The sequence below is a fragment of the Cyanistes caeruleus genome, chromosome 5 (genome assembly GCF_971803275.1).
Source record: "Cyanistes caeruleus chromosome 5, bCyaCae1.hap1.1, whole genome shotgun sequence".
In the NCBI taxonomy this organism is placed as follows: domain Eukaryota; kingdom Metazoa; phylum Chordata; class Aves; order Passeriformes; family Paridae; genus Cyanistes; species Cyanistes caeruleus.
In genome coordinates this window covers 45,277,624-45,298,228 of record NC_141705.1, presented here as the reverse complement: position 1 = coordinate 45,298,228, position 20,605 = coordinate 45,277,624, and the positions used below count along the sequence as shown (strand labels likewise).

The 20,605-nt window shown below is 41.5% G+C and overlaps 1 protein-coding gene across 6 annotated transcripts in view; it reads left to right on the top strand.

Moving 5' to 3' along the window:
* FAM241A (family with sequence similarity 241 member A) overlaps positions 1-17,100 on the top strand; it is a 223,398-nt gene extending 206,298 nt beyond the window's left edge. For 4 of the 6 annotated variants that reach the window (XM_086891652.1, XM_086891653.1, XM_086891654.1 and 1 more), the window contains one exon: positions 13,334-17,100. In XM_086891652.1, coding sequence (XP_086747778.1) covers positions 13,334-13,373 — 40 coding nt within the window. In that variant the 3' untranslated portion in view covers positions 13,374-17,100. Of the gene's footprint in view, positions 1-375; positions 538-12,952; positions 13,136-13,333 lie in introns of those variants that run through there. The other 2 variants (XM_086891649.1, XM_023924740.2) reach the window with 2 other exon arrangements.
* Positions 17,101-20,605: the final 3,505 nt, after the last annotated feature.

Here is a 20,605-nt window from a genome sequence, read left to right as displayed (position 1 = left end):
GGAAAGAGCGAGGCCGGTGTTTCCTCTTTCCCGAGGGAGGAACAGCAAACACCACATCTCACACTGACAGGAGGCGGCCGTTCCTCCCCAGGGACACACCAGCGAGGAGCGGCGCTAAAATAAACGCCTTATTAACACCTGGCACTTCCTGCTTTTAACAAAAGCTTCAGCAATCGGGTGCTGGGGGTGGTTTATTTTTCGCTCTACCGAGCAGCAAGCGGCCGCCCGGCCCGAGGCGGCAGCCGGCAGCAAGAGGTTCCCCGCCCCGGGCCCCCATCCCCGCCGCCAGCGGCCTCCCCCCGCTCCCGCGGCGCCGCCCTCCCTCCGTTCCTCCCTCCGTGCCGCCGCTCCCCCGGACCCCGTGACGGCCCCGTCCCGCCCCGGCAGGCGGGAGCGCGGGCAGCGCTCGGTGCCGCTGGGCGCGGAGCAGCAGCCATGGGCTCGGCGGCGCCGCTCCCGCCGCCGCCGCCGCTCGGGGAATGCGAGCGGGAAGCGGGGCCGGCGGCCGCCCGGCACCGGCGGCGCCCGGAGGAGCAGGTGGGTGCCCGCCCGTGAGGGGTCTGGGAGGGCGGGCCGAGGCTCCGGGGCTGCCCCCGCCGCCGGGCAACAACAGAAAAGCGGGGGCGCCTTTAGATTCCTCTGCCGTGGCATTCCCGGTACAGCCCACCCGTGTGAGCCGCTCCCGGGTAACGCTCCATTGCGGCGGGGCTTATGCAACCTGCGTGGGGCTGCCCACGCGTGCTGCTGGAGTATCCCGTGCAGGGCCCGCCTGACCCTCGTTCTTCCCTCCGGGACGCTCAAGTCCAACTGGAAATGGGAGCAGATGTACGAGGGTAGTCCCGGCACGGCATCCACATGTTTCTCGCTGGAAATAACCGGGGTGCTCTTGCCATTCCCGGAATTCCCCCCAGTAGTTCAAGCTCTGGTGTTCGTTCACTTGAGTATTTTAAGCTTTTAGTCTCTGTAATACTTAGGAAACGTAATACGTTGTGTCTGTAGGAAAACACCAACTCTTCTTTTTTATTTTTTTTGTCTGCTTCAGGATTTCTATTTTTATGGCATGGAAGCGGGCTTTTTGCTTAGGAGCCGTTTCCCTATTGTTAGCTGTGAAGTGCCTTTCCAAGCACTCTTTTGTTTTGCAGACAGCATCGTCCCGGTGTTTAGACAAAGGCAGTGCTCTTAATGCACCTTTACTGATGTTTCATTTAAAGGAAAAAAGAACACAACCTCTTTCATGTACAATAGTATAATGCAATAATTTGCTCTGAAATGTACTAGCACTCATGCTTGCACTGGGGAAAAGAGAGCTGCCGGAGCGCATCCCTAAGTAATTTCCGAATGGTTTTGATTTCGTTAATCATTTTTGTTGAAAATTCTTATAAGATGCTCTGCACTTAACCATAAATGAGCCATGTCACAGCTGAAATAGCTCAATATTGGAAAGTGTCTGGTAGTACTTGCCTGACATTACATCTGGAAGCGAGCCACTCTGAAAGGTTCTGGTACTTGAGAATTCACTTAGCCACATTTACATAAGTCAGCGCATCTTCTTGCCCCTTTAGAAAAATGGGGCAGAGCAGAGCACATGCTCGAATGTAGGGTAAGGACAGATGCACCAAGGGAGGCTCAGAGCTCTCTCTCTGTGTCCATAAGCCCTCTTGCAGGATGTCACAGGAGGTAAGTAAGGAATACTTGCTGGTTCTGGTTACTGTCCTCCCTGGAAATAGAGGTTAAAAAGTTGCATCAGATGATCTGATGTGTAACTGTGCTCAAACTAGTTGCAATTCCTCGCCAAAGAGCTTTTTTCTGCACTTTACAGCTGCTTCTTAGTGACGGGTGTGTTGTGTTTTCAGGGGATGGTGCAGGCTGAAGAGCTGCCTTCCAATGGTGCCTAAACACAATTTCAGATGAAACTGGTAAAGTTACTGCTTGGATGGCCACGGCCACACTTGGCTGACAAACTCACTTTCCTCTTTTCTCAGGCTCAGGTAGTGATCCTGGCCCTTTCTGACAAGTTTGGGTATAACAATAGGATAGCAGAAATTTTAAATAGGCCACAAGGAAGAAGGGGAAAATCCTTCCTATTTATTGGATATGTTTCACTGTTGTAGCACAGAGTAGTTTTTCTGCATACTGACGTGCAGTCAGCTGGGAAAATAATAAACTAAATTTAGAAATAAAGATTATCACTTGCTTGTATTTAATATACAGAGAGAATTTAAATGTTGGATAAAATAACAGTTAAATAATAATAATTGGATAAGTAAGCAGTATAAATTTATTTTTATGTGTAGGGAAGACACAAGGAGTTGGTGGTACCTCCACTTGCTGCAAACTTTGACAGGAGGTCCCAGATTCTCTTGTTCAAGAGAAGAACAAATTTGTAGCTTGATTTGGAGGGGCTCCTGTGTCACCAAGCCTTGTCATGCTCTGTACTTTTTTTTGCTTTCATGGGGGTGTTCAGTTGTCTCTCAACCAGCTTCCCCTGCCCTTTTTGCTCTCATGGAGGAATTGTTGCTGACGCTGCTGTTCCAATGGGCAGGGATCCTGTTTCCAGGCTAGGTCCTTATTGGAGTCTCTCGTGGAGGCCCAGCGCTGTCGCTGTGTTTGCTGAGGGTATTTGCACTGCTAACACAGACTCTGGTCCTCAGCCTGTGTTTTCCTGTTCCATGTTCTCACCTGAATTATAGATGCATGTGCCACTTTAGTCATATATGTGATGCAAGAGAAAGGAGTCATAATCTGCTTTGGTGTAGGTATAAATTCTTATTTCTCTCATCTGGTGTGAAGTAAAGCATGCATGAGAGAAAATCCTGTGGCCTTTTTTGAGAAGGACTTTTAGGTGAGGATCTGGGCTTCAAACCTGGGTGTGATTTGATTTTTCCCATTTCCTGCAAAATAAACACAGTTTGTGTAAGATCATATCTTGTAACATAAAAACTAAAAGAATACCTTCCTGACAAGCAGGATCTAAGTAATAATGAGTACAACCTTTAATTTTATTTATTTTTTTTTAAGAAAGAGTTTTCTGTAGGAAATAAATCTATTTAATGTCAAATCCTCTGACTTCAATTTTTTATTGAAGCTTTTTATTGTCAACACAGTCATGTTTAATGAAATTACTGACAGATACATTGTTGAAAGAATAGAAGGGTATGTAACTAAGCGTTATCCATAGCCTTTGAAATTCATTATTGCGACAGTCTGTAGAATTACCTACTTCTGTGATTAGATTTGAAAGCTGAACTGAATGATAATTTGATTTGTATCCTTTGTAGGTTTGCATGCAAAGGTAATTACACCTATTTTAGTCTTCAAAGCACTGCAGGACCTGGGCAGTTTCTTCTACATCTCCTGTGTTGCTGTGCTGGGGTTCAGAAGTAGTAAGTGAAGGCAACCAAAGATTCAGCTGCTCCTGAAGCTGTGAGAGTAGGTTGCTGCTTTGCCCCTGAAGGTCACATTTTTTTCCTAACTTTTGATAGGTATTAGTCAGACACATAAATTGTCCTGTATTTTCAACATCGCTAAAGACCTCAAACCTCCTTCTCTAACCCACTTCCTAAAATAGGTTAGCCTCTGTCATATTACTGCATTCTAAATCTCATCACCACCTATAAATTAAACTATTCAATAAGAATAGAAAAGCATGAGTGTGTGTTTAATAAAAGCTGATGCAGAAGTCCTGCTTTCGCATCGCCTGCATCCTGCACATGCCCTACAGCCGGACATGGGGTGCTGGTAGCGGGATGCGCAGCACCCTGTCTGTCTGTAGGGACTTTGAAGCCAAGGTGTGTGTCACAGTGGAGTTCTGACAGCTGGAACTCTGTGGTTGCCTTCTGTACTGAGAACTGTGGGCTCTTCCCTGGCTGGGCAAGAATTGGGTTTAGTTCCTTCTAATCAAAGTTGAAGGCAATAATAAAATTCCCAGTTGCTTCAGTGAGGCCAGGATCTCCAGTGCACACTGGTTTAGGATATGCAGAAGCCACAGTGCTGTACAAGTGTAAAACCAAGTCTTCTAGAAAATGTTTAAGTGCACAGTTAATATGTGTTACGTGTATTTGCAAGTAGATTTATTAACATAGACTATCACCTTTTCATTAACCTGAGTTTGTAAGCCTTTGGGATGTTTTATTTTTATTTTGAACAGTGTTTTATGGGTGTAAGTGGAGTATTTTATCTTTTAATAGATGGCTTCAGATTTAGAGGTGCTGTTACAAAAGGGCTTTGAGAATTTTGTTGAGGACGTATGGGTGTCTTAACTAAATTCAAGCCCTGAAGTTTCTGAATAACTTTACAATATCTCTAGTATTTCTCCAGAATAGGGAGCATGAGCAGAAACAGAACTAGAGAATAATATCAACAGACCTGTGGTATGCCTTGTGTAAAATCTTCATTAGACTATTAGGTGGTTGTGTGCTGTGTTGCCCAGAATGGTATAATTCCAGTCATAAGTCAGAAATGACCAAGAATGTTTTAAAGTACACTTGTATATGTGCAACTTGTAATGCCTAAGACTGGAAACCTATTTCTAATTTATTCCACACTAAGATAATCTGAAAATTGTAGCTTTCTCCCTGCTCACAGTTGTTGGAATTTGTTTCCAAAAGTAAATCCAGCTTAGTAGCCATACTTGAGGAGGACTTAATCCCAAATTTGCTCTGGCTCTACAAATAAATTAACTCTGTTGCAGAGGTTCATAATTATAAAATAATAGATAATAACTTTCTTAAAAGCATTAAGTTTTTTGGGGCTTAACAGCATTTGAAGAAAAAAATCCCAACACTTCAATCATACATGTAGTACCTACAATAGATAGGATAATATGCTCTGTTTGAATGATGGGAAGATCCCATTTTCTTAAAGAAAAAGGTATTTTGGAGATGGAAGCGAAGAGAAATATCATCTCTTTAAAAAAGACAAAATTAACAGTTGTTGCGTTTCAGCAAGCCGGTGCATTTGAGACCACAGTGAATGTATGGGGATTGCAAACCTTTGTGCTGAGTCAAGCTGACCAGTTTTAGTGGGGGACCCTGATAAATGAAATCCAGTGGAAATTAAATATTGCAGGCATAATGAAAAGATGGATTAGATATTGCATTTAATGTAGTCTTTATGTATAATTGCTGGATGGATGGTGTCAAGTTACAGGGACAGCAGCAAGAGCATAAGAAAGAGTGTAAACAGCATCCTAAAGTGGGGGAGAGAGGCAGAGAGAGACATGTGGGCAGGCAGGTTTCTTCTCATGGACCCTCCTGTGCCAGGTTCCTGTCTTTCACACTTTCTCATCTGGTGCTGTATTAATGGGGAATTTACTCCCGAAATTATGGGATATTTTATGTGTTTATCAAGGAAAGCCTCTATTATTTTTGAAATTATCTCTGTTCCACCCATACACAAGTTAAAGTATCTGGAAAAACTTCTTCAACACAAAACTTCTCCTGGTATTTCAGAGTTTGTTCCAGCAACTGTTGATTCTAAAATTGAGTTGCTGTAAAACCTGACTAAAGGGAATCCGGCGCTGTTGCTTTTCTTATGTTGTTGCTTGTTTCTATAGAAACATCTTGTCTCAATTTTATAAATGATTTCTAAGTTCTTGCTGTAAAATGAATGTTAACACAATCTTTGCTTTGCAGTCTTTTGTTTAAACTTCCTCCCACTATGTCACTTTTATTGGTAGCTGCTGTAAAGTACTTTTGGTATTAAGAATTTTTCTAGTCTTCTTGCATTTGCTTCTTTTTCACATAGAAAGAAGTTAAACTTAGTTTTTTCTGTCTTGTTTTTCATCTGGAATTGAGGTTTGAGGGTTTTTTTTTTCCTCATTTCCAAATCTATTGATATTTTCATAGTTAAATATCAGATTAAAATTAGCCTAGAGAAATTGACTTGGTTGGTTGTTGGTGGCGTTTTTTTCTCTCCAGATAGTTGAAATTAATTTTGTTATCTTTAAAGTCTAAGGCTGAATATAAAGATATTTTTACTGCTTACATTTACAAGGTTAAATACTAATTGATAGTTTTATGCTAGCAAAGGATGCAAAGGGATACCGGTCTCTTCCTGTAGTAAATAGGCAGAAAATCAGAAACATTTCCAATAAAATCATTTGCCTTTCTTGGGCAAATTTCACTTTCTTTTAATTAACAGTAAGATAGATACCTTTTAAGTACAAGGCAGCGGGGTGAAATCCTGATCTGATGGCAGGTGTTACTAGCAACGAAACTGTTTAGCATATGTGGAGGAGTAAGAGGCAGAAAGGCAGCACCCACCCGGCCAGTGTATCAGCAGGGTTTGTGCTGGTGCCCTGCAGTGGGGTGAGGCTCTGGTTTACACAGAGAGGAGGCCACCAGCTGGGAACCTGCTGCTTGCTTCTGTCTGCAAATCTCCAGAGCCTGTCCATGGCAATACACTGGGTGGTCATATGGATAAGTACCGGCAAGATTGGATCATTCATTCCATCAGCTCATGGCTGGCTACCCAACTATTAAATATTTGTAGTTGTGTGTTGGCTCATGTGTCCCTATCTGCACCCAGCAGAAGTTGGTCTCTTATTCTGGAGTGGAGGGAACTTGTGGTTTCTTCCATTCTGGTCTCTGTCATCTGCTCGCTTTCTTCTCTTTTTTTTTTCTTTCTTAAGAGTGGTCCTGAAGTATTTTCAGTTTTAGTTTGCATCTTCTGAAAAAGATACCTCTAAGGCACTCTCTTCTGAACATTAACATCCCAACTTAGTGGAAAATACTCCTGTTTTTGAAAGTAAGCTTGTTCTTAAAGTCATATCTCACTGGCTTTTTTGACATTTAGGTGTCTGTGGGCTTCACATAGCACACACACCACCTGTTCCCTGGAGTAAAAATAGCCATGACTGGAGTAAAATAGATAGTGAGCGGTTAAATACTGCAGGGAAAACTTCTTCCTTGGAAAAAAAAAATTAAATGTGCAGATGGGTATGTAAATGTGATATCCCTGCATTTCTTTATTAGAGGGTTGGGGTTTTTTTTAACATCTCATTCAGAAAGTCATCCATCCCTGCATTCTTTGTTACAGGAGTTTTTTAATATCTCATTTAGGTGTCATTAAACACACGCTTGCTATGGAACTCAAAAGTGATTTCTTTTCTATATAATGTGGAAATAATTCTCTCAAATATGCCATTCTTTTTCTTTCTTTTATAACTGTATGTATGATGAATTGTGATCTGAGGCATGTCAAACAATTTGAAGACACTGCTGCTTTTCTGTGTTGGAGGTGAACGCTGTGTATACCTTTGTGTCCTCTCTCATTGCCTTCTTTACCCACCAGCACTTTTTTGACTGTAAAATCATAAGCTTTTACATGGAGAATAGTCATTTTCTCAATTCATTGGCCTTTTCTCCTCCATTGTTGGAGTTCAGTGTTTGTCTAATGCCCTTTCAGGCAGTCATGGAAGAAAAGAGGCAATTATAGACTTGTTCTCAGTCTGGGGCTGTTAAGTCTGTGGTGGGAATTTTTCAGGTTGTTTGAGCAAGAGAAGACCATTGAGGTTTCTTCTGTTCATTAGTCATGACCAAATAGAAGAATGCTACTTGGTTTCTTTTAATGGATCTTGTACCTTTAGAAAGGTTGAATGGATTTTATTTTTTTTTCTTTAACAAAACATCCTGAATCTTCATGTGGAGTAGGTTCCTTATGTTCATCTATTCCCTCCTCCCCCAGAACAAAGGCTCTTGAACTTTATCTGGTTATTTCACTCAGATTAGTTACTTGGAGGTAACTTTTTTTACACAGAGACAAAAAATTCTCAAACTAAACACACCATCTCAAGATTCTTAGGCTAAGTGGATCAAGCTGCTGCTTCAGCAGATGGAATGCCTGGAAACCCATAACTATACCTGTTCTCCACATGGCCACATCAGGGGTGAGGTTACAGAACAAAAACTTGTGGTTACTTTAAAGATATTCAGCCCTCCCAGCAGAAAAAAAAAATGTTAAATTTGTGCTCCCATGCTATTTTTGATTAGCCACAGGAAAATAACTTCCCAAGTGTGTAGGATAGTTTTGTGTCCCTCTTGGATCTCTGTGTTCTGCATCCTCCAAGGATTTCTTGGTGTGATCTGCAAATGGTCAGATGCAGGAGCTGTGTGCTCTCAGCAATTTGAGGGGGAAAAGACCATAAACTGGCTACATTACACATGGGAGATGCAGACAGGGATCAGTCGTAGGCCACTGTGAAAAGTTCAGTGCTAACTTTATCCTTCTCTTCTAGGGAATAGCATATGACTCACTGCAAAGACGGCTTTTTTCTGCAGGGAGGATGTTTGGATGGGATCTCGTGTTTCACTGATCACCTGGTCAGAGCACCCTTTGATAGGAATGGAGTAAGCAAGAGGATTGTCCTGTCAGACTGGTGTGGAGCAGCCTCTGCTCGTGACATACCATGTGTTTTCCTGAGTTTAGGAAGCAGTGAGTTTTGGTGAATGTGTGGAAGTTTGCCATAAGCAGGGGTAGTTAGTGGTCAGAACACAAGGAGTTTTGTGTGTTGTGTTGATGACAAACATAACTGGAAAAGCCACAACCGGATGTTAGTTGGGTTCAGTAGGATGAGTAGGACTTTGCCTTCTTTGCTGTTTTAAAGCTAGTCAAGGAAAAGATTCAATTACATGGGGGGATTTTCTTTCAGAAGCACTTTAGGGATGTATGAGCATTAGCTGCTCTGGAAACAAACTGAACTTGGTGCTTAGTAGCTCCTTTGTGATCTCCTCGTGGGGTTTCATTCTTAAAAAAGGTGATTTTGTGACATCCTGCATCATATGCTCGAGGGCCTGTCATGGTTCACCTTGAAGCATCAAAACCCCTAAGCTATTTGGCCTTAACAGAGGGGAAAATTTAGTTCCAGGTTTCACTATAAAAGTTTTTAAGAGTTTGGATCTTCAAGTTCTGACTTTCTGCCAGTAAACAGTGGGAGACAGCAGACCATGGCTTTGCTGATGAAAATGTGCCATTTTGAAAAGGGAGGGAAATTTTATAATACCAAACATCTGAGAAGACCAGAGGAAATGAGGTGGTTGATGGGAACCTGCAGGTAACAATGGGTCTGTGAAGTACGTTGTTTGTGCATGTTGAGCAGTGGAGCAGATCAGATGCTTCTCTTTCTGTTCTGTATGATAACTCTGGTTTTAACTTAAATTACTTAAAATAAAAAATTAGAAACCAAATACAAAATTGAGTATGGAGTGCCACAAGCTCTGGAGCCCCCAGCACAGGAGAGACGTGGACCTGGTGGAATGAGTCCAGAAGAGGGCCATGAAGATGCACCTCTTCTGTTAAGGCAGGCTAACAGAGTTGGGGCTGTTCAGCCTGGAGAGGTGAAGGAGAGAATTGGAGAGGGACTTTTTACAACGGCATGTAGGGATAGGACAAGGGGGAATGGTTTCAAACTTGACAGAGGATAGATTCAGACTGGATCATCCCAGTAAGTCTAAAATAAAATTATATTGATGGAAAATTAACTTAAATTACAATAAGAAGTAATTCATTACAGTAATTTGATAAGAAACATTAGGTTAGGAAACAAATGCAATTAGCATTTCTAATACATTCTAGTTTAGACTTAATCACTTAGGGAAGTCTCGTTCTCCTTTCTCCTTCAGGAATAATACCATATTTGTATATTTGGTGTCTTTCAGCCAGTTGGAGGAAGTTGGGAAGAGAATTCTTGTCTGGGAGGCAGTGCTGCTGTTGCTCTCTTTTCAGAAGATATTTTGGGCATGTATCTAATATCCCATGTATCATTAATCTATATCCATCTAGATCTCTGGCTACACTGCTGTTTCCCAGGCCCTCTGAATTTCTTCATCACTCCTCTGTTTCAAAGAGTGAGGAAAGGCAAAGGAATGCAGATGAAGTGGCCTTCTCTTACATTCCCTCCTGAACTGTAGCAGATGAAGTGGCCTTCTCTTACATTCCCTCCTGAACTGTAGCAGATGAAGTCTGGGAGTGCCCCCTGCACGGCACCTGTTAATTACAAGAAGAGCAACTGGGAAGGGCCTGGAAAGCATGTTTTCTCTGGTGCTAGTGCAGGTCAAGAAGTTCCCTCTGCTCCCTCCTGATACACAATGGATTCTTAAAATAGTGAAGCCTAGGCTGGGTTGTTGATTTTTAAAACTTTGAAACAGAAACTTCTGCTTTTACAGAGGAAGCTCTGGGTTTGCAAAGGCAAGGGGGTGCAGCTGTCGGAATGGGTACATTTCTTTCTCCACATTTTGTCTGTTATGGTAGTGTCTGTCTAGCTTCAGGCTGATTCAGCAAGATGAGTATGGAAACAGCCCTATGAAAATAGTTCAGTAAAAATTAAAGAGTCAGCTGGGAACTGTATGTTCGCTGAAGACAGCCAATTTCTAAAATAGTTTAGAAAGTATTTTTTGGCAGAAAAAAAGAATTTGGTTCTGAGGTTATGATTTGAGAGCTATGGCACATATATGGGACTGCATGCCATTTTACTGTTGCCCTGAAAGTTAGTGAAAGAAATTCCAGCTGCAATGTTAAAGCTTATTTATTATTACTTAGCAATTTGGGGTATTGTAACATTACTGGGATTTGCCCTAAAGGTTCTGTTTTAGCTACACTTCTGAAGAAATGTATTTGTCCAGCATGTGAAATATTATGCAGTAGTACAGAAAAATATGCCATCAGTGTTTTATGACTGATGATCTGTTCTCAGCTTCACTTGCTTTTTGCTGAGTTGCTTGAAGCAAGATATACTTAGCCTGAATTAACCAAAGCAGACTTTGAAGTCTTGAGAATTTCCATGATCATTTTGAAAGGTTTTGTAAGCTATTGAAATATATTTGGAAAAATAACTTGACGCTTGTTCTGTAATTAAGCATACACTTGTCAATCTCTGTGCCTGGCAGCTCCCTGTGTGTATTTGCCTTAGAATCCATGAATCTACTCTTGTTTGAGAAGGTGAGGGTGGGGTAATGAAAAAATCAAAAATACCTGGACAGCCTAAGTGAGATGGAATTTACTGTGTTTACCTTGTTTAAGAGACAGTGTGCAACTTCTTGCTGTTAGCTTATCAAAGCAAGCAGGGCTGCAATCGCGTGTCCTGCAGCTGCCTCATACCAGGAAAGATGCTGCTGGCATGGACACGTGTGGTTAATCCTGCTTAGCCCAGTGGGAGCTGTGAGAGGAGCTTGCAGACCTATGCCTGCTGGCAACCTCCTGGCCAGTGCTGCCCTTACTCTGTGTGAAGGCTTTCAAGACCTTGCTGAGTGCCACTAACAAGCCAGGGGCAAAGAAGTGATGTGTCTGTTTTCCCCCTCCTGGTTGCCCTGGCCATGGCTAGAAAATGTATTGATTTCCCAGCTGTTCTCTCAGAAGTGGTCTTTGCACTGCTTGAGTGGTCTTTGCACTGTGCTCTGATCCCCTCCACCATCATCTGTCACATGCTCCCTCTGGTCTCTGCATGCAGGAAGCAAATAAATGTATTTTCCCTTCCCAGCACATCCCTTCTCTTTGATCAGTGTACACATGGGCTAAGAGTGCTTGTCTTCCTGTGCTCATTGGGAATGGAGGGGTAAGAGTTCCATTGTGTTCCAGCCCCACCGAGTTTACAAGACTTCACAAGAGGCTCTGCTTTTCTGGAAGAGACTGATCTTGAAACATTGGGATTATTGATGAGTCCATGTTTCTTTGAATTAAAATGAATTAAAATAAAGTTAAAATACAGTTAAAGCCAAAATGCTGAAGGAAATCCAGGGAGAAAACAATCCAGGCATGCAAAGTAGGCTGAAAAGAGGCAAAGGAGGGTCTGCCTGTACATAACCCCCAGTACTGCAGTTCTCCTGTCTCAGGCTCTTCCATAGAATCTCAGAAAGAGTGAACAGAGTACTAGTTATGAACACATTACTATTTAGGCTTCCTGCCCCTTTATGTCTCTTACCTGTCCCTTTATGGGATTCAGGACTGAAGCTTAAATCAGACTCCTTACGAATAAGTAAATTTAAAAAAAAAAAAAAAAAAAAAAGTCCAGGTACTTTCAGTTGAGGGACTGTTGGGGTTTTCTTGGGCTTTTTTTTCCAGCAGCTTCTGTAGAGCTTTACCCAGAGCATTCAGCCAGCAGGTTCTGCATGGTGGCCTAAAGTGTGGTATTGGCTTCCTTTGGTGTTTGCTGGATGCTTCTCTGTAAGAATGATAATTCACTTTATTATTTTATCTCCAACGGAGAGCCTGGCACTGGTGTGGAAGGGAATTTCTGTTTCTCTACCAAGACCATGCCATGGAACAGGGGATGCAGAATAACATTCATCCTTGAAGATGGAACAAGTTTGCTTTGAATATGGGAGTAGACTAATTGCACATAGAGCTTGTGAGCAATTTGTAGGACCTATTGATCAGTCAACCGAATTATTTATGAGTACCTACTGCATGTGTTTTCACTGCTGCCTAATGGAAGCATTAGAAGACTCATGTTCATCATCTTGAAGGCATGTTTGCCCTGTCATACCCAAACAAAAACCAATAAGATTTTGTGCAAAGAATCTCTGGACAATGAGGAAGAGAGATGGGATCTCAAGCTCTAATCTAGTTACCATTTACGTGTTGAAAATTTGTATTTTCTGCAATGTTATTTACCTGTGGCATCCTCATTTAAAGATGGACCTCTGCCTTCCTGTACATTTTCTCTGACATTTTTTATTTCACAAAAAGTGCATAATTTGTTTCTCCTTCCCTTCACTTTTTTATACCAGCACTTTGCATCTGTGCAGTCCTTGAGTCTGTCTTCCTTTGCCTGACTTGCATGGCTTCCTACACCAACATCAGGATAGATGTTTGTCGCTTTCCTGGTCTGATCCAGTGCCTTTCTTTCAGCAGTGACTAGTAGCCCTTCAGTTCCCTGGGCTTCAGTGCAAAATACTTCATAGTTCATGTTTAATAGTTTGATATCATTCTTGTTCTGGAGAAGTTCTGAAAATAATTCAGCGGGGCCCCCCCCATGAAATTAGAGGCATCTCATGCCATAATGGTTGCCCTGACAACCACAGGCAGATTGCACAGACAGGTAAGATGTATACCTGCAGGAGAGCTTTACACCTCCTCTAGAGTGGCATCTGGAGGGGAGGGAGGCTGTCATATATTTGCAGTAACACTTCAGGTGTCCCAGGTTTGGACAAATTGCATCCTTAGCATTGTATCAGGGTCACAAGCTATGTAGCATTTTCAGTCTCTTGATTTAAGGAGTAGATTTATTGCATATGTATCTCAGTTTTATGCATTCAGGTAGAAACAGATGAGAAGCTTGCTCAGAGTCACAATAATAAAATTGTGCAACATATTTCCTCTTTTTATCTTCCATCTGCAGGTCCACCAAGAGCAAAGGAACCACACCACGGAACCTGTGATAGATGACTATAAAAAGATGGGGACTCTCTTTGGAGAACTAAACAAAAGCCTTATCAGAATAGGCTTCACAAGGATGTACTTTGGAGAACGGATAGTAGAACCTGTAATAATCATATTCTTCTGGGTTATGCTCTGGTTTCTTGGCCTACAAGCTCTTGGACTGGTGGCTGTCCTGTGCCTTGTCATTATTTATGTACAACAGTAAAATTTTACAGGTACTATTTGGATTATGTATTTCAACACTGTCATTAAGTCAGTGGATTTATGTGTTTTAAGTAAATGGGTGGTACATCAAAAGCTGCAATGCTTCAAATTGTTGAACTTCTGATGAGGGGGACTAAAATCATATTTTAAGCCAAATCAGCAGTGCCCTACTCCATCTTTTAGTGGGAAGAAGGGAGATGTTTGTAGTATAATGGTGTGAAATGTACTGTTTTCTACAGGCTTTTGGGGCCTTAGCCAAAGGATTGGCTTTTCATTTCCCCTCCTGTCTCCCCATGTTCTTGCTTTGTATAGTGAAAATTTCATGTCTGGTTTTAAAAGGACACTTGATGTGAGTGTTATGTTTCACTGCTGGGGGGGGCTCATGTGCTGTTTGTTCCCTGAATCTGCATAATTTGTTAATGTTTTGCTGAAAAGCTAAATCTGCACAAGGGAGGTTTGGTAACAAACCTGCAAGGACGAACATTCATAAGTTGAACACAATTTCCAGACACAAAAGCAACTTTGGTTAGTGTAGTTTATAGTAAGCCCCCAGGAAACAAACCATACCAGCAAAATGCTCTTACACTAATGCTAGTGACTTCACACAAGACTTCAGCTGTTGTTCAGGAGAAATTGCAGTCCTACATTGGCCAAGTGGCCTAATGTAGCACTGCCTTGTTTTTTGGAAATGTACTCAGCTCCTGCTGCTATTTTTCTCTCTTTATTTATTGTACTTGCTCTTTCCCCCAGCCCTCCTTCTTAAGATAAATATTTGGATAATTCATGGAGTTTGTAGGTAGTTCCAGCTGCAGCATTGGACACTTGCCATTCCAGACAGCAGTGCTAGAATGTTGTCTGCTTCCTCTGGGTGGTGTGAGAAGTGGCTGAACAAGCAGATACCAGACCAGATCTCTCAATGCTTCCCACATTTGCTGCAGTGTGGGCCCACACAAGCTAAAGCTTTGTGCACCTTAGCAAACTGGACCTGTTTCCTCATGCAAGGCAAGAACGGAGTTGAAGCCAGGTGGTCATTTTATTTAGTAGTCTTAACTGGTTCCTTTCCATACTAGGCAGCAAAAATGCCTACCTATATATGTCATGGGCCACACAACCTAGAGAATAGATTACATAGATTCAGGAGTGGGTGCAATATTCACTCAGCTCTCCAGTAGCCACCCCAGGGATATGCTGGGTATTTCCAAGTTCTCTTCTTGAGAAACAGAAAAATGGGACAGAATCTTTACTACTTCTACTTTACTACAGCTGCTAAATAGGCTACCAATTTAATATTTGCTGTACATTACTTTTAGCAAGAAACTTAATTGCAAAATTGGCTTCATCTGTGAGAGAGTGAAATTTGCTTAAAGAGATGCAGTAGGAGATGTGAAATGTACAGAAAATTGCTTAACTTTTTGCAGTGACTTTTTTCCTAAATGTTTTTAAAACAATAAATTAGTTGAAGATGCTGTCTTATTCAAAGACTTTTAAAGTTTAGGGAGGGTTCTGTATAATCCCAGTCCTGCAACTGGATTGAAAGTCCAGCTTTATGCATGGATCATTTTGTCTATTAGGCTCTGTTTCCAGGACTCCTGGCCCTGGAAAGTTCTTACAGACTTTCCTGTTAGGGAGACAATTGTTAGTTAGGGCAGTGAACATGAAAACTCAGCTCCTCTAGAATCTTTTGTACTGAAATGCCATCTCTAGACATGTCTCTGTGCTTTTCTAATGAGAAAGTGGTATCCTTCTGAGGAGGCAGGTCCCATCTCTTCAAATGACCCTGCATGTGGTTTCAAGAGGCTCTGCTGAACCAGCAGGACTACAGGGCACTGGGACTGAGGCCCAGCTGTGTAGTTTGGTGGCAGCCTGTGTTGACTGGCACCTGGTTAAATAGTTATGCCAGTGGCAGGGAAACATTGGATAGCAAAAGGTGTTTCTGGGTACGAGGATTTTGTTGTTCACAACTTGAAGTCCCAAAGCAAGCAGCAAGTACAGGCTGAACTCAGAGCCAGGAGCTCTATACTCAAAAGTGCCTAGGGGGTAAGCTTTGGGTTTGTTTCAATTCCCCTAGAAGGAGAACATCTGTTTACATCTTTGCAGATTTATAGATAGAATGATGGGGTCATGTATATTCTTCTCCTGTATAAGGGCTGTATTACAAAAGCATCCTGTTGTTAAAAGTGGAAAAAAAAAAAAAATCCTCTCTTTCTTCTCACAATCTAGTTACTGTACAAAGGATCTCATCTAATTCCTTTCATCCCATAGGAAAAAGTGTGTCTGTGATATCCTTGTTGCAGTAGTTCTCTTGTGTAAAGATGCTGTGCTGTGAGATGGCATGTGGTATTTCCTTGAAGTGGTGATTTTGCTCTGTACATAAGGAAGGGAGAACAGTGAACCACGGGTGTGACCAACAACTTCAGTGAGGACATGTTTTATATGCATGTGACCTTTCAGTATGAGCAGAACTGTGACTTGCACTCATGAATTCAGTTGTTTGTTCGATGTTCATGTTTGTGTACATGTACTCTGGGAAAAGGTGGGGTAGCTTTGGGACTGAGATTGTGTTTAGTAAATGTCTTAGGTGGTTTCTCTTAAGGGTAACTATGTCTTGTCCTTTATAGAAGTTTTGCAATTTTAAAAACCTGAAAAAGCAGTGCTAGTGGTGTAAGGTTGGCTGAAAATGGAAAAAGAAGAATGCATCGCATGAACAATCCTCCTCTCCTGTTTGGTTTCATACATTCCCTTGTATATAACAGTTTGTACTGAAGCGTCTGTCCTAATTTTGTGCTATTACTGTACTGTCTCCCTCTCATTTGCAGAGAAGGCAGGTGGAGCTAAGGAAAAAGGGGAGCTGGGATAGAATCAGACATAAAGAGTGGAAAATGAATTGGGATGAAATGATGCATATGTGTCCAAAGAGATCTGATCATAAATGTGTGCCAAAAGAGAGGGGGAAATGGGAGAACAGTCCTTGCTTGTGTTTTTTACTCCATCCAGACCTAGTAGGAAGGCAAAGGAGGCACCAAATGTTCAAAGGATGTCCCTAGCCAAAAAAGCAGGAGGTTAATTTTAAAAAAGAAAAAGACAATTTCACTGTTGTCTATATAGTAAAAATTGATAATGTTATTTATGTTGTTGCATATTATTATTATTGATAGAACTGAAAGCACCTTTATGCATCTGTGTGTAGGACTGTATGAAAGAATGTCCCTTAAATCTGTGTTAAACAAAAAACAATATAGTTCCTGTTGGTCAGTGTGACATTGCAAGTGTTTTACATAACCTCTGTTTTTAAGGGATGGACTCTTCAGTACTGTTTCACACCTGCCAAATGCATAAATGGTTGAAATAGTGTGTACAGAGAAGCTCTGCAGGAGAACCTTGGAGAACCCTGTTTGCACTGAAGCATCATCACATCAAAACTGTCCATATAAAAAGGAAAAATTGTATTTCTTAAAAACTCTGTGAATCCTATGGGAAGCACTTTGTTACTCTTTCTAATAAAAAGTATTGCCGTCAATGAGATCTGTGAATTCTGTGTGGTGCTTTATTCAAAGTTACTTGGATGCTTTCAGAATGTCATGGTATGCCCAGAGGAAATGGGCAGTGTTCAGATATCCACTGAAATCAGTTAACTTGCAGTTGGTGGAGAAAAAAGTGCAGCACAAGAGCTGAATAAACTGCATTAGGTCTCTATGGCTGTATGCAGCAAGTTACACTAAACTAAAAGAAAATATATAGTAGAGCTAGATGTTAACATATAATGGCAACATTATGATGCAAAGTAGCTTTTATTTCACAGCATATCTATTTTGCATCCAGAGCAGCCTCTGAAGGGAACCAGGTGTAGTCAGGGGTGTGAAAAATCCTTTGATGTGACAATTGCTGTGCCACAGAAAGGTTTGGGGGTTTTCAGCTCGTTTTTTTTAGATACACATAGAACATTATGTGGTTCAAAACAAATCTACTTCAAACTGTTGTTTTGATTTGCTTCTGCAGGTCAGAAAGGTGTTCATTCTGCCACATCCAGCAGACACCAAAATGTATCTGTGTTGCTTAGGATGCCCAGTGAGTTAAGCAGTTTATGGTTTTTTTTTAAAGTAGCAACGTTGAATTTTGGTCCTTTAAACTCTTACTGGTGAATGTGCACAAAAGAAATAATGCTTATTCATGAATAAATTCAAGCCTTCAGGTTTTATTTGAGTTAAAGTATCTTTGTCAGACCTTTTCTAGGGTGCATGTAAGTTCAAAACAGCCTGGCTTTGACTGATTCTTTCCATCCTGGGCTTTAGTCTGGGGTTTGGGAACTTCTTAGCCTCTCCCCTCTGCCAGAACTGACAGCTTTATCTGCTTGTCCATTCCTCCTTTCGCTCTGGTGTTTCATTCTCTAGGGGTGTTCACTTTGAACAGTCTCTCCCTGTGCCAAGGGTTCAGGCTTTTTCATCTTTCAGTCTTCTTTAAAGCCATCTAGACAGAAAATCCATTTTCAGATCGGTGTTTTGTTTGTTTTACTGTGTGCCTGCTTAACACCAGAGGGGAAAAAATTAGAATATTTTTAAAAAATATGTGTATGCTGGTCAGTCACTTCTTTTTTACAGTGCTTATCTGCTGGTTTATATGATGGTTATCAAACAGTGATTTGCGATCACCAAAGAGAGCACTGAAAATGTGGAGAGTGAGGAGCTGTTGGGAGGTTGGCACCAGGATTTTGAGAAGAGATGGGTCAAGCAGCATGTGGCTTAAGAGTTGTTTCAAGCTTAAACAGGCAGGTGGACTTGTAACTTCCCTTAACTTCTGCCAATGACTTGGTTGCTTCTGGGAATATTTCCAAACGGATATAAAATCATCAGTATTCCTTCTACATGCTGAAGAAAACTGAGCTCTGTTTTACACGGAGTTAACAAAGGAGATGAGAATGGAAATTGGACTAATAATAGTGAGTTTTAACTTGCATGCAAGCTTCTGATCTTTTCAAATTCTGATCTTGTACCATGCAGATAATATTTGTGTCTTGTGTGCAGTTGTCACAAGTCTTCATTCCCCCCCCAGCCTATATATGTATTTTCTAGTCAGTACAAAAGTGAAGCTGCTGTGATGATAATTTTTTTTGCTCCAGCTTATTGAGAACTACGCACCCTCTGTTTCCCCTCAAGTGGCAGGAGGGGTGTGACTGGGTTAAAGGACTTCTGGTGAGAGGAGCTGCTCTTGCTGCAGCCTTTGGGCATCTGTCTCCTCCCCAGGGTACAGCAGGCTACCAGTACTGTTGAAATACCTGGAGTCCAGGTGGCATGGAAGGGGGAGGGACTGTTACACCACAGTCCAAGGGATTTGATCAGGCAGTGTTTGAGACAGAGCTGTTACAGAGTGCAGTGTCCAGATTTTATGTTAATTTATTGAAATTTAATTAAGCTCCATTCTTTCTTGGCTTGTCCTGGTGCATCACCTTGTGTTTGGAATGAATGTTGCTCTTGGCAAATTGTTCTGCACCATCTGTGTGTACCTAGGCATCTTTCAGTTGTACCATTAACTGCATTTTAAAACATTACAAGGGAAAAGGGCTCAACTTCCAGTCCTTATTTGGATGAGGGTTTAATTCATATATGTGAGAAGGGAGCCAAATTAGTCTCTGGCACTCTGCTGAGGGCTTCCTTTTAAAGGAAAAATATGCTAACTGATGTGGGAGTGATGGATGTATGGGGTGCATACATTTGCATACTGTCCAGAATGGGTGGTGGAAGGTGACCATTCTTCTGTCCTAGTTCACAAATTAATTGTCTAGTTTTTATTGTAGCAATCTTCCTGAAACTAGCTGAAACATACTTCCTAGGTGCAAGAAGTCCGTAGCAAGGAAATGAATTATTAATTAAGGAAAATATTTTGCCAGCCAACATCCTGGTCTGTAGCAGGAAGTATCTTCTTGACTTGAATAAAATTTGAGTCAGTGCTTTGGTTTATTAAATCTTCATGTTGAATATTTTGCCTGTTTAATGTTTTAAACTATTCTTTCATTCAAGTCCTTTCTAAAAGCTGGTAATAGCAGTCCAAAATTCTTGAAAGCCAGTAGGTGGCTTTCTGTCAGTAGGTGTTACCAGTGGGGCTGAAGGTAGCCTGTGAATATGGAATGGCAGGTCACAGGGCAAGACTGGTGCATCTTTAATGCTACCTGGCTGGTGTTACAAAGCCTTCAAGCAGGTTTTTGGCATTTCCTTTGCTGTCACTTTCTGTATTTATGCATCTTGTTAGGTGCTGAATGAGAGCTCTTATTAGCCAAGTACCTGATTTCCTCAGGTGTTTCTGTGAGCTTGTTCTGTGCTGCTGGACAGACTCCACAGAGCTGGGCACATTACTGTCCTTTGCTTCTTGCTAAGAGTGGAAATACTGTCTGGCATCCCACAGTCATGTCCTCATCCTAATAAGATTAGGAAAAGTGTGATGACACAGTTTTACTGAGGGAGCAAACATTTCTGTGCCTCTCTGAATCTTCCTGTTGCAGAAAGAAAAGGAAAAAAATGAACAGTTATGAGTCTTATTTTTGATGCTTTGTAGATAAGAGAACTAAAGGCATGCAAATGTCTACTTTTGATGCTTTGTAGATAAGAGAACTAAAGGCATGCAAGTGTTTGAGTAATTTATTTTTTCATTTTGCTTCCTAGTTTCTTCATTCTGTCTGTGATTAGAGAGATAAGAAAGTTTTTGGCTAAGCTCTGTTAGCAATAGAGTTTAACTTGGCTCTGAGTTAACAGGGTATTCAACACATACATACAAATTGCTGTATTTTTTTACCTTTCCTTCAGAATATCTATTTTTTTCTTGTTCTAATAAATTAGCTTAGCTTGGGTTTTTTGTTTGGTTGTTTTGGGTTTTGTTTTTAAAAAAAGAAAGAAAACCAAATTCCCCAAAGGCTTTGGGGAGCCTCTATTGCTTGCTTTGGCTATACCTCAGTGGTGGTGGGACTATGGGACAATTTAGTGTTTTAAGCCCTGTTCTTAAGACCTGGCTGTCTTGTCAGCTGGGCTTTACCAGCTGCAGG